Raw genomic sequence first — 14397 nt, 5'->3', positions numbered from 1 at the left:
TAAAGTTCTAATTTGTAAGAGTGCGGTGGAGGTGGGGGAGTGGGTAAAGTCACTGATGCAAAGACAAAGTTCTACTGCCAAAGCTGAGAATGACTTGAGTCCTTAGAATGTAGATTATAGTAGATTTGGAGATAAGGAGAAGGGCTTCAGGAATGGGAACACAAGAAGAGAATGCTAAATCATGTCCAACTTGTAGCACTCTTAATTCTGCAAAGCAAGTGGGGCCATAGGAACAAAAATAAAGGCTGAACAGGAGAAGGGTTTCCTGTTGGTCTATCAGTGAAAGAAGTAGTGTGTGCATCCCTGAAAAGGCTGTTATTTATCCAGACATAGAGATTCCTGCTTGAAGTATGGGAGAATGAGATTGAGAAATACAGGGAGAGGGCTGAGTTGGCCTGGGATGGCAGTCAGATCACTCACCTGGAACAGGCATCTCTCCCTTTCTGGTGGTCCTGCCAGTCTTGCTCTGGGTTGCTTCAATGCTCTCCTGCTCCTCTGGGGCTTCCTCTTCCATCACGTCCTTGCCCTGCCCAGCATCCTTAGCACCAGGCATAGGACTGGCCTCTCGATGGGGGCTGCTGCCCACCAACTCATGGGGCTCCTTGCTCTTATAGGATTTGCTGTCACAGACCTGTACAGATGGCATTCTCAGTCAAGGTGTCCTGACTTCCTTATGTCTCAGGGGCCCACCAAAGGAAGAAGCCCTGCCTGATGCTCAGCAAGTCGACCAACATGCATGCCTGCTCCAACAAATTATTTTTTTAAGAGACAGGGTCTCACTATGTTGCCTAGGCTGGAGTGCAGTTGCTATTCACAGGCGTGATCACTGCACACTATAGCCTTGAACTCCTGGCCTCAAGCAATCCTCCCGCCTGATCCTCCCAAGTAGCTGGGCCTAGAGGTGTGAGCCACTGCATCCAGCTAGTGCTCCATGGATTTTAAATGGCCCAGAGTATACTATTGGATCCCACCAGTCCTTCTCTAACCAAGAAGTATATTTTTGCTGCCAACCAACTCCACTCTAGAGAACCATATTACCTTTACAGTCTGTTTATCTAAACAGTTTAATTCATTAAAAAACATCTAAGAGGAAAATACTTAAACTGGTTGATATTTTTTCCCCAATTCCAAAAGCTTTAGGATTCTCTTTAAAAAACAAAATCCATCATATATTTCTAACAGGTTCTATTTGTTTTACATATATCCACTTATGTATATACTGAATATCATTAATATATGTATAATCTCTTTAGGAATTCAATAAAGTGTAAATCTTTGGTAGCAAACAATACCCCAAACTATAAGGCTTAGGGTGACCCCTGACAGCTCTAATAGCCCTTGGTACCTTCCTCACCTTGCTGTTACAGTGGCTGCAGTTTCTCCTTTTGCTCTTCTTCAGCTTAGAATCAGGACCTCCTTCATGGCAGGAACAGGCACAATCCTTTGCCCCATCTGGCCACTCAGTCTCCTAGGAGATACCTGGGCTTGATTAGCTGCCAAGTATTTTCAGTACCAAGAGAGGAAGCTAAGTTGTGAGCCATCTGAACAACCTACCTCCTCCCCACCCTTCTTTTATGTACCATCTCATCACATTGCCTGAGGGAAATCAATAAACCAAACTAGATTAAGACCTATTATGACCTAAATGACCCAAACACTGACATATCCCAATTACCGAAATGTTTCAAGAACTATTTAAGTCAAATACAATCTGAGGCAGTCACTGGAGAGCTCCATCATAAGATACGATCTACTCATTTGTCCGTCTTTGTTTCTATCTCCCTGTGCCTTGAGCTTTCCCATCTCTTCCAATCCCCTTGAGAGAGGGCTTTGTACATATGGAAGGCTCGTGCAATGATACTCTCTGTTTAATAAACCCAGGACTTAAGTACCGTTATTATAATTTATGATGAAGAAACTGAAACAAAGAGAGGTTAAGTATGTTGCTCAAGGCCATTCAGCTCCTAAGCAGCAGCTTAGTAAAGAGTAAAAACATGTAATAAAGAGACATGGATTAAAAAGACTACTTCTTGAAGAGCAGTGAGTACAAGTAGTCTCTGGAACTAGATTACCTGGGTTCAAATCATCACATTGCCACTTATTAAACATAAGACCCTGGCAATCGCCTCTCTCTGCACTTCACTTACCTCGTCTATAAAATGCAAACAATAGCAATCTCTCCATAGGATTATAATGAGAATTAAATGAGTGAATAATCCATGTAAAATACTTTCTAGCAATAGCTGATACTTTGTAATACAACTAAGTATTAGCTACAATCATTATTTTTTTAAGAGATGGGGTCTTGCTCTGTTGCCCAGGCTGGAGTGCAGTGGCACAATCATAGCTCACTGCAGCCATGACCTGCTGGGCTCCAGCCATCCTCCTGCCTTTGGGTTAGCTGGGACTACAGGTGCGAGCCATTGCACCTAACCATTATTAACAATACGGGGAATCTTGGTTTGAGATCCTTACATGAACAAAAATAAAAGGTTAAGACTCAAGGGTAAGAAAAATAGCTCTGAGCTAGAGAGAAAAGGGAGAAATATCCTTCTAATGAGGGAATCACGGGACCTCCTCAGCAACTGCACTGTTTTCCCATGGACTCTGCACGTCCGTATCAGTCTGACCTTTGGTTCATGCTCCATGCTTGTCTCAGATCCTAGAGGCTTTGGACCAGAAATTTTGGACCACATTAAGCCAGAGAACTGTTTAGTGAGAAAACTCAAGGCTTGACTCATGAAATACGGATAACCCTCAACAATGTGGTATACCTTATCATGATTTTGGACCCCGATCTCTTTTCTTCTTTTGTTTTTTGAGGCTGTGGGTATCTTGGGAGGTTCCTCGTCCTCTTCCACATCAGGCAGTGCCACTTCTTCAAAGCCGTCAAACTGGGGAGGAGTTGGTGCCACTCAGCACAGACTCTAGGCCAACATCCCTGCCACATGTGGCCTTCCCCCATCACAACCCTACTGCAGCCTCAGGGCCTGTACCTCATACTCCTTCTCCTCAGTCCAATTGATCTCTTCAAAGTCACCCATCCGGCTAGCTGCTGGGCGCAGATGGTCAAAGAAGACGGAGAACTCATCTTGTAGGTGGTCATGGCCCTTGAGGAGCTGCCACATCTGTGTCTTGAGCTGAGGAGAGTTGTAGAGGGAAAGATGACGTCTCTAGATCCTGTCTAGGCACCCATTCAAAGCAGTGCCATACAGTGTCATGTTCTGCTTTCTTAGTCAACTGAGAGACACATAGGGCCTCTCTTTGAAAGCAAACTTTCCTCTCCCTCCTTGCCTGCCTACAGGGGAGGGGTATTAATGCTAGGTTTGATTCCTAATATTTATACTCTCCACTGCTGCCTGCACTACTGATCTCTAGCTAGGGCACTAACCCAAGCAGAGCAAGGAGACAGGCCCCTCCCAGGTCCTGAAACCTCCTCCCACCCCCAACCCTTTTTTCTGAGATAGAATCTCACTCTGTTGCCCAGGCTGGAGCGCAGTGGCACAGTCACAGCTCACTGTAGCCTCAAATTCCTGGGCTTAAGTGATCCTCCCTTCTCAGCCTCCTGAGTAGTTGGGACTACAGATCCATGCCACTAATGCCCAGCTAATTTAAAAAAAAAAAATTTTTTTTGGCAGAAATGAGGTCTTGCATGTTCCCCAGGCTTATCTCGAACTGGCCTCAAGTGAAACTCCCACCTTGGATTCCCAAAGTGCTGGATTATAGGCCTGAGCCACCTTGCCTGGCCCCAAACCTCCTTCCTTGAATATCCCTTTTCGGGGCACTGGCGGCGTTCCTGAGCCTGTGAAGATCAGTCAGGCTCCGGGTCCAGGTGGCAATTTCTCCCTATCCCAGTGCTTCATGCTTTACGTAAGCCTACTAAGTCCTTGCCTTCTTTATCTCCTCCAAGAAACTCACAGTACTCCAGAGGCGAAAGGATATGGGATACGTTAGGGGAAGAGAGAAGGAAGGGCCTAAGGCCCAGAAGCCAACAGGAGGGAAGCAGGACAGAAGAATACCTCAGTGATCTCCTGGGGAAGGCAGTCTGCACAGCCTTGGAGGACCTTGATAATCTTCTGGTGGTGTGAGGGGTTCTCTGCAAAGCAAATCTCCAGCTGCCGAAGGAACTTGCGACTCTTCTCAAATGCCTGCTGCTCCTCAAACTATCAGAGTGGAAAGAGGGCAAAAGAGGAGTCACCTATAATACAGCTAGAGCAGGACTTAAGGGTTCTAAAGAAGTAATGGGGGATGACAGAACCCTAGTTTACAACCGTGAGATCTTATTTAAACCCCTGGCATCCATCTAATTTTGGCCGCTGGGGGCTACCAACTCAAAATAACTAAGATGTGAATAAAAGATTCAACAGATATGCCTCCTTTGAGTTGTTTATTTTATGGATTGTGAAATCAGATTCTCGAAACTCACGTGATACTTCATAATTCACAAAGAATTTTCACATACACACTCATAATATCCTCATAATACCAGAAGAGAAAGAAGATGGGTATTACATACATAATCATCTCGTTGTCATTTAACTACCATAAGACAATCAGAATAATCTCATTATTCCAGTTTTTATCAGTCATAACTGGAACCCAGGACTATGGGGACACCCTTCATGATTACACTCTCATTCTTCAACATTTCAAATATCACCTTACTACGACAGCCTCCCCAGACCACTTGTATAAAACTGCACATACCATCCCCTCACCTACCTTACTACAACCCTCCAGTCTGCTTTCCTGCTTTATTCTTCTGTAAAGCATGATCACTATAAAACATTATATACTATATATTTTAGTTTATAATTTATAATAATATATATACTATATGTTTATATGTTTCATGGATTATCACAACTTTCCCCATGAGAAATTTAGTCTTTTTTAAAATTGCTATATTCCTAGCACCTAGAACCTTGTCTGACATTGTAGTAGGCACTCGACAAATATTTAGATGAATATTTTATACCACTGAATGCCGGTTTTACATCCATGAGGAGCATATGAGAAATATGACTTACCTAAGGTCTCCACTGGTAACTAAAGGTAAAACCCCTCATTTGCCATGTAAAAAAAATGGGAGAATGGGGTTGGGAAGATCATCCATTGAAAGATGGAGGCTCTTATCACTTTGGGCTAGGGGAAGGCTATCCATCTGGAAGCAGTTGGGAGACTGGAACAGTCTTACTCAACTCCATTCAATCCTAGTGACACTCTGATCCAGAAGCCTGGTATACTGTTTTTGCCTTTCTACTTACTAATCCACAGGCCAGAGCTTGCTCAGGTAATAGGAAAGCAGCAAAGTCCTTCAAGAGCTGAGGCCAATCTTGGAGCAGAATTTGCAGGCTTTTATAGAGATCCACAGCTGTCTGCCTCTGGGTACTTGACTCAAACTCATAGATGACCTGAAGGAAGTCCTCATACTTGCCAGGGATATGCTGTAGGGCTTCTCGAACCTGTAGAGGAAAACTTTCAATCATCAACACCCTTTCTTTGGACCCCAACAAGAAGCAAGGGTACAAGGGAGAAGGGGGAGGGGGGCGTTATGGTTAGAGAGCTCTAAGAATTATCAGAGCCTACCCCTCCAACAGGTCTAACTGTTAATGGAAGACACTGAGCAATGAGCAAGGTAGAGATCTCTTTTTGGTAGTAGGCAACCAAAAAACCTTCATTTTCTAAGGACCACAGCCCTATCCACAAAACCGGTAATGCTTTTCTCTATCTAGGTCACAGCCCTAATCTCTTCTTCCTGATTTCAGCCCCATAACAAAACAGATAAAAACTATTTGTACATGTATTCCAGCATGGTGTCATTTGAGAGTAAATAATATATAAGTTAGGAATGTTAATAAAATATTAGAAGACAAGAAAAAGCCAAGACTATCCCTGCCAGTATTCCACTTTGCTGATGGGGATAAAGGAACTAGCTAGTTACCAACAGAAGGAGACAATTATCCAGGACACTACCAGGAACAGGCTGTTTCATGTCTGAAGACCAAGGTACTTCCCTAAGATCCACTCTCTGGCCAGTGTACCAACTGTCTTCTCCAGCCAAGGGCTGAGTAAAGGTCCTTATTAGGCCACCCAGTAAAATCACAACCTCCCAATAATGATGTTGGTATCATCCTTATGCCAATCTCTAGGCTACAGAGGGATGATGCTAGGGTACTAACAAAAAGCATACTTATGACTAAACTCTACGTCTCCTCGTGGTTCACTTACGGAGTTATTTTGCCAAAAAGCTAGGGCAGAGGCACACAAGACCTGATGTGCAGCCTGAAAAATGGACTTCCATTTTTAAAACACCTCCCTTGAAGGAGAAACAGTCACATTCAAAGGGACTGGCAGTAACAGGAAGTAGCATTTGCCTACCCTGGTCAGATAAGCCTGGGCAAAGGCCAAGTCCTTCTGCTCCCTGAGTGGATCCCGTTCGAGAATGTCCTCATCATATAGCAATAGCAGCTTGGAGGTGTCCTTGCTGGCCCGAGCCCGACTTCCTCGCTTGTTGCGGGCTCGATGATTGCTCCGGCCCTTTCCAGCAGCTTTGATGCTTTCTCCTTGGAGTACACGTGAAAAAGATTGTTTCTCTATCCCTGCAGCCTCTACTCTCCCCATTCCACCACATGCACTGCCCATCCAAATCCTACTCAATGCTATGGAGCAACTCAGCAGAAAAGTTGTTGGGAAAACAGTATGAGAAACAAGTCTATCAAATCGGTTCTATGAAGAGTCTGCAGCATAACAGCATTAACTAGAGAGACAATAAGATAATTAGCTACTGCATATCAAGAAAGACGGTCTAAAGAAGTGAGTGCAGCCTTATGTTGGGCTTTTTCAAGGGACTATGTCTTGATGTGGAGTAAGAGGTGTGTTCTGAAAAAAAATATCGTTCTTAGCCTCACACATGATAGATGAGATAAGAACCAGTATAAAAACGTGGAAGAAAAAAAAAAACGTGGAAGAACCCATAAAACATATCAAATTAAAATTTTCTGAGCAAAGGTACCACATTAAACATCTGTTTTGGGGAAGGGAGGTCACAGAGGAGATCCACAGAATTTCCTCTGGAAATCCTCTAACTGGTTTACAAGCTACCCACTCTGCACACTGTCCTGTAGACAACGAGGCTAAGTGAGAGGGCTCTTTCAGTACAGGCTTGCCAAACGCACCTGGCGGAGTTCTGCTGGTCTCTACTTCTGGAGCAGTCTTGGGGGAGGCAGAGGTAGAAGGGGGCTTCTCAGTAGAGTCTCCAGCTGCTTCATCAGTCATTTCATCCTCTTTCTGCAGGCTTTCCATTCCTTCTGTTTCCTCTTCCTCTTCTTCTTCCGGCTCAGAGTTCTCCTCCTGGGAGTTCTCTTCTTCAGACTCACCCTCCTGACTCATGCGCCTTTCAGATGCCAGCCAAGTCAGTTTCTCCATTGTTTCCTGCAAAACCCTCCAAAGAGTACTTATAATGGCTCCTAGTGGCTCACAACATGCTGACAGTACAGAGCTGTATCAGGAGGATATGAGGTTGAACAATGGGGGGCCCACGACAGCTATCAGAGCCTGATCGCCTGAGTCATAGAATCCCAGGGATAGCTGAGATTGGGCCTGACAGCAGACGGGGGGAAGAAGATGCCTTTTGCAAGGTTCTCCTCTACCTTGGAGATAGTTTTCCATTGTCATAGCCCATAATTATGAGTTGATTTTTTTTGTTTTGTTTTTGTTTTTTAAGACAGAGTCTTGCTCTGTTGCCCCGGCTAAAGTGCAGTGATGTCATCATAGCTCACTGCAACCTCAAACTCCTGGGCTGAAGCAATCCTCCTGCCTCAGCCTCCCAAGCAGCTGGGGCTGCAGGTGTGTGCCATGATGCCCAGCTAATTTTTTCTACTTTAAATAGAGACAGGGTATCACTCTTGCTCAGGCTGGTCTCGAACTCCTGAGCTCAAGCAATCCTCCTCTCTCAGTCTTCCGAGTGCTAGGATTACAGGCGTGAGCCACTACGCCCAGCCTTAAGAGCCATTTTTTAAGGCATTTAAACTGGTGCTCAGGTGATTCAATTTAATGTTTAGATGAGCATAACTCAAATATAAGAAGTGAAATTTCACCCCTTTCCTCTCATTTTACCTCAACCCCCAAATTATGTCCCATAATGTATTCAAAAGTCAAATACAAAATGATTTTAGGACTATCTATAGTGCAGCAAGCAAACAGATGACATATTAATAAATCATAAAATACTTTAACATATTTTCCAGCTCTCACCTGGAGTTCTGGGACAGAAAGCACAGATTCCTCAGAAGCCGATGACATCTCATCTTCCTCATCTTGGGTGAGGTCATCAAAGTCCTCTTCTTCCTCTTCATCTGGCCCATCCTTCTCTCCTCCAACTTCTGGCCCAGCTGGGGTCCCCACTGACTGACCATCAACACTGGAAGAGTCTTCGGGTTTCCCAGGGGGACTACTAAGCATCACTTCAGGGTCCATGGAGGATGAAGCATTCTTTGGTGACCCTTTGCTCACATCTCCCCCTGAGTTTCCTTCATCAGGAGGTTCTTGAGAAGCTGCAGGGGTTTTAGTTGCCTGACTCCTCTCCTCTTCCTTCTGTAAAACTGTCTGTTTCTTCACCTCTCCAGCACTGCTCAACTCCTCACCTGGGGTGCCAGTGTCCAAATCCATAGAGTGTTCTTCTTTGATTTCATCACAAATGTCCTGCTCAGGGGATCCACTGATTTCCTCTCCAGCATCTTCAGGTTCCATCTTGACAATTTCCTCTAAATCCCCAGAAGGAGAGTTTAGAGATTCCTGGAAGCTCTGAGGCAGTGGCTCCAGAGCTTGCTTTCCCTCCTCTGTTTTCACAATAGTCCAATGATAGGCACTGTTCTCTGATAATCCTTCTTGGCACTCTCCATCTGCTGGTGGAGGCCCTGGGCTATGCTCCTCTTTGGGGAAAACAGTAGCACACAGAGGAGATAGTTCCTGGGGTTCTAATTTGGGTTCTAAGCCTTGAAAGGCATTTCTCCCTTCAGCCAAAGGACAGGCAATGTCCACATTCACTTGGGCCTTATCTTCAGGGGTGGATGGTATAGGAAGATTCACAGAGTTGCCAGAAACAATTAAGGGTGAGATGGAGGAGGCCACAAGGGGTTGGTTCAACGGGCAGGGAAAGGAAGTAGGGTTAACCAAGAGGGTGGTGATGGGAATAGTCTGAGGACTCTGGGCCACAGCTGCATTGACAGGCTGGATCATGTTACAGCCACTGCCAAGGCTCACAATCTTCACAGTGGTGGCAGGAACAGTGAAGATAACAGGTGCAGAGTGGATGAGGGGGGCAGGTTTCATACAGGGAGAGGCCTTGGCCCCTTTTCTCTTTGAGGGTCTCCGTCTCACACATGGCTTTCGAAACTTAGAAGGGGCAAGGGAGGGCAGCATTACCTTGGGCACAGGAGCAGAAGTGAGGAAGGTCTGGGCCTCAGACGGAGGGAAGCTTGTCCTGGCCTCAGGGAGCATAGCAGGAAGTGCTGCAGGAGACTCAAAACTCTCACCCCCATTGACGCCCAGTGGAGGGACACCTGGAACTGTCTGTAAGACAGTAGCTGGTTGGATCAGGTGAGGAATCCGGACTACCATTTTGCTTGGAGGGGCTTCTGACTGAGTTGACCTGGCTGGTGTTTTCCCAGGGTTGAAACTAGGCTGGAGAGAGGGGCTGGGTCGGATGAGGAGGGGCTTCAGGACTGATGATCGCTTCTGTCTCCAAGCCCTCCTGGAAAAACGGTTGGCAACTGGCTTCAGTTTCAGGACTACACCCTTAGGCAACAGCAGTGGATACCGAGTTTCACTCTGCAATTCCGAGATGTCTTTTTCTAGGCCTCGGTCTGAGCTGATTTCAGTGGCTCCACTCACATTTCCTACTTCTCTGGCACCATCAGCTATTTGCCGCAGTTCATCCTGGATGGATGGCAGACTGGCCTATTGGGAACAAGAACATTCTGATCCAGCACAAGTCAGAATTTGGGAAAAAGAATAGGGCTTTCTAGATTTTAGGGACCTTTCCGAGATTCTAAAAACATCTTTCCAAGAAGGGTTTTTCTGCGTATCAAATTTCTACAAAGACCACATTCCAATTATATACTCCAGAAACTGTTCTCTGAATTTCCTTTAGAAAATTATCATTTTACCCATTATTTTTAAAAGGTTGTAGAAGGGGAGAAGGGCAAGAAAGTAAGGGAGGAAGATTTCTTAAGTCCTAGTTCTACAACTAAAGCATCAGAAGATTAAAGTAGCCCTTGATATTTCTGCCAGAATTTTCAGTGACCTTCTGTCTCCTACAGACTTTGAGGAAGAGGGTTGTACCTTTAACCAGAATGGGAGCCGGTGTTCTTCCCTCTCTATAGGTGGCTTCCACTGATGTGGCTGGATCTCTTCACAGCACTTTACTAAGATTGGTAGCTGTTTGGTCTTCTTATAAAACTGAGCATGAGGAAATAAAGCATGAGTTACACTTCTTCCAGAAACACTGCTCTCTGTCAGGCTGGGGAATGAGGTGGTTTGAGATACATACACACAAAACATCCATACACATGCACATGCCGAATATTCCTCCATTTCAAATTAAACTAATCTCTAATTAAAGATTTTATAATTACTCTTTATCTTCTAACTGATGATGTCCATTCTGGTTACCAGGAAGGGGAAAGTTTAGATCACAAAGAAAAAGAGGCGGATGGCCAGAGTAATTTTTTTTTTATACAGAGTCTCACTCTGTCACCCAGGCTAGAGTGCAGTGGCATCATTAGAGCTCACACCAACCTCAAATTCCTGGGCTCAAGCAATCCTCCTGCCTCAGCCTCCTGAGCAGCTGGGACTACACATGCATGCCATGACACCCGGCTAATTTTTCTGTTTCTAGGAGAGACGAGGTCTCACTCTTGCTCAGGCTGGTCTCGAACTCCTGAGCTCAAGCAGTCCTCCTACCTTGGCCTCCCAGAGTGTTAGGATTATAGGCGTGAGCCACCATGCCTGGCCCAGAGTAATTTTATGTAAGATTTGCTCCTGCTCAGCAGCTGCAATGATAGTGGCATAACCCTCATCTTGGATATACGGAAGCTTCCTTTTAAACAAATGATGGTATAAAGGGCAGTAGAAGGGAAGGAGAAGAAGAAAAGAGAGGCCAGGAATTCAAGACCATTCTGGGCAACATTGTGAAACCCTGTCTCTACAAAAAGTTTTTTAAAAATTAGCTAGGTATGGTGGTGCACACCTGTAGTACCAGCTCCTTGGGAGGTATCACTTGAGCCCAGGAGTTCCAAGTTATAATGAGCTATGATTGTGCCACTGCACTCTAGCCTGGGCAACAGAGTAAGAGCTCATCTTTTAAAAAAAAAAAAAAAAGAGGAAAGAAGAAAGAAGAAGAAGAAGAAGAAGAAGAAAAGAAGAAGAAGAAGAAGAAGAAGAAGAAGAAGAAAGAAGAAGAAAGAAGAAGAAGAAGAAGAAGAAGAAGAAGAAGAAGAAGAAGAAGAAGAAGAAGAAGAAGAAGAAGAAGAAGAAGAAGAAGAAAGAAGAAGAAAGAAGGAAGGAAGAAGGAAGAAGGGAGAAGGAGGAGGAGGAGGAGGAGGAGGAGAAGAAAGGAGAAGGAACAAGAACAAGAAAAGACAGACTGAAATAGTTCCATTTCAAGGGTAAATGAAGAGAAGAATTGAACTTAAACCATTGACAATATGAATCCATTCATTCAACAAATATAGAACGTTTTCTATGTGCCAGGCACTATGCTACAAGCAAGGACACAGATAAAAGAAACAATTCCCATCCTCAAGAAGCTTATAGACTAGTGGGAGAGATAATCAAGTGGACCAATAATGACATTCGACATTGAAACAAAGTACAAAGACATGCACAAAAAATGACACACGACTCAAACTTGGACAAAGAAATTTTTCTGGAGCAGGTACAACTAAAGATGAATCTTCATGGAGCACAATTTGCTATATGAGGCAGAAGAGGGCAGAGTATATACTTCATGTGCAAAATAATGAAATGTGTTTAAGGAACCAAAAAGAGATTGGTCTGGTTAGAACTAAAGGAATGTGGAGAGACTGCAGGAGACAAAGTATCAGAGGTAGGCAGGGCAGGCCTTCTGTGCCATGCCAAGCAGTCTGAACTTTACCCTGAAGGATTAGATAGAGACATCTATGGCAGTGATATTAACAGCCGAATCAATGGGGCCAGAATTAGAGACACCAGTTAGAAAACTACTGTATTAATCTAGGTATAACAAAGGCCTGAATTAAGGTAGTGGGCAACAGAGTAGAAAATAGAATAAGAAAACCAAGGACTTGGTGACTGATGACTTACGGTAGTGATCAAGCAGGAGGAGTCGAGGATAACACCCATGTTTAAGGATTCAGAGAATGGCTAGAGTGCTAGACAATAATGTCATATACAAGGACAGAGATCACAGAAGGAGTAAGCTGGAAGAGGGGGAGAGTTTGCTATTGGTGGTGGTGGCAGTGGCAAAAAATGGAGGGTACAGAGACATAGTTCAGTCTGAGGAGTCAGTGAAGCAATCAAGTTGAGAATTACTTTAAACAGTTGGCTACACTAAGCTGGAGCTCACTGGAGAGAAATCTCAACGGAAGATACATGTGAGAATTATCAACAGACAGACAACAGTGAAAACCATGGATTTGGATGAGACCACACAATGAATTCACTGTGAAGCACTGATGTTTAAACGTAGAGGAGAGCTCAAAGAAGAATTCATGAATGAGCAGCTTGTGATGCAAGCCCTGGTATCACAGAAGATAACAGGGAGTTTGAAGGAGTGAATGAACTACAGCATCAACTGTAAAGTTAAATGGGATAAGAAAAGCATCCATTGCATAGGCCAATTGGAAGTAATTAGAGATCTTTGTGGGGATAACACGCACACTTTCATAGGTTAAAGAATTGAGGAGAAACTGTTAAACAGGCAGATTAAACACATCCATTTGGCTTTGTTCTCTCTTGAAATACCACAAAAACAGTAGGAATATTTTTAAGGTAGAAGCCTATAAGAAGTAAGAGAATGAGAGAAAAGACAAAAGCAACAATATTTTTGCAGCTGAAAAGAGATAGATGAGTGGTAACTGGCAAAGGAGAACAAAGAAAACTGAATCCCAAGTGGAGAAAGTTAAGGGCCAACAAACTTTATACCAAAGACTGGCAAAAGGATAAGACACCAGTTACCTCTGTAAGTGGAGGTAAAGCTGGAATTAAAAACAGGTAAAGATGAGGAAGACAGATTCAAATTCTGTTGAAGAGCCAGTTAGAGTCCTCCAAATCTCCTCTACCATTAGGTGTAGCCAGGTGACGGCCCCACAACCTACCCTGGCAGAAGCTTTGCTGGAAAGTATGATCTCTGGACTGAGACCATCGGCTATAGCTGAGGGCAGGAGTAGTATGCTGATGAAACATAGAAGAAAAAACTCCAGGGACGGGTGCACCATGACACCTATAATCCCAGCTACTTGGGAGAATTGCTTGAGGCCAGGAGTTCAAGAACAGCATGGGCAGCATAGTAAGGCCCCATCTCAAAGAAGGAAGAAGGAAGAAGGAAGAAGGAGGAAAAAGGAAGAAGGAAAAGGAAGGAGAAGAAAAAACTCCAGCCTTCTTCCTCACCTACTTTCCCACACGCCCTCTGCCATTTGCTATTAAAAAATACTCAATGAGCAAAAAAGAACTATGGTATATGAAAAATATGATAGAAGAAATAAAAAACTCAACTTGGCAATAGAGTTAGAAGAAAAAGCTAAACTAATATTCCAGAAAGTACAACAAAAATACAAAGTGATGGGAAAAAAGAAGAAAGACAAAGATTAGAAGACAAAAGACCAGTCCAAGAGTTCCAACATCTGACTACTGAGCATGGCAGAGGGAGAGAACAACAAAATGAAGGGGAGGAAATCATCAGTATGTAAACCAAAAAGTTTCCCAAAATTGGAACACATGAGTTTACAGAGTAAAAAGGTTTATTAAGTGCCCAGCACCATGGATAAAACTAGACATACTCTAAAGCATATTATCATGAATTTTCAAAATACTAGAGACAAAGGAAAAATCCCACATGCTGTCAGAGGTTGGGAAAAACAGGTGTTACACAAAGGTTCAAGAGACAAATGGCATCAAATTTCTAAACAGTACACTAGGAGCTAGAAGAAAATGGTGTGACACCCTAAAAAAATTCTCAGAAAAATTCTAGACACACTGAAGGGAGAGAGTAGAATAGAGATTTTTATTTTTTACCTTTTATTTTGAAATAATTATAGATTCACAAGAAGTTGCAAAAATAGTAGAGAGGTCTCACGTGTCCCCCATCCCGTTTCCCCCAATGGTAACATTTTAGGTTACAAAGTAACAAGAGTTATA

The 14397-nt window shown here is 43.8% G+C and overlaps 1 protein-coding gene across 3 annotated transcripts in view; it reads right to left on the bottom strand.

Moving 5' to 3' along the window:
• The window catches only part of GON4L (gon-4-like (C. elegans)), a 66971-nt gene that overhangs the window by 2659 nt on the left and 49915 nt on the right, over window positions 1–14397 (bottom strand). For all 3 annotated transcript variants that reach the window (XM_012658667.1, XM_012658669.1, XM_012658668.1), the window contains 10 exons: window positions 10345–10461; window positions 8257–9960; window positions 7179–7434; window positions 6382–6566; window positions 5268–5465; window positions 4020–4163; window positions 2997–3140; window positions 2775–2894; window positions 1355–1468; window positions 421–631 (listed from right to left, as the gene is read on the bottom strand). In XM_012658667.1, coding sequence (XP_012514121.1) covers window positions 421–631; window positions 1355–1468; window positions 2775–2894; window positions 2997–3140; window positions 4020–4163; window positions 5268–5465; window positions 6382–6566; window positions 7179–7434; window positions 8257–9960; window positions 10345–10461 — 3193 coding nt within the window. The remainder of the gene's footprint in view (window positions 1–420; window positions 632–1354; window positions 1469–2774; window positions 2895–2996; window positions 3141–4019; window positions 4164–5267; window positions 5466–6381; window positions 6567–7178; window positions 7435–8256; window positions 9961–10344; window positions 10462–14397) is intronic.

This window comes from Propithecus coquereli, unplaced genomic scaffold (genome assembly GCF_000956105.1).
Source record: "Propithecus coquereli isolate 6110/MARCELLA unplaced genomic scaffold, Pcoq_1.0 Scaffold59, whole genome shotgun sequence".
NCBI classification, from domain to species: Eukaryota; Metazoa; Chordata; class Mammalia; order Primates; family Indriidae; genus Propithecus; species Propithecus coquereli.
Note: the sequence above shows the minus strand (reverse complement) of the source record. Positions and strands in the feature narration are given on the sequence as shown.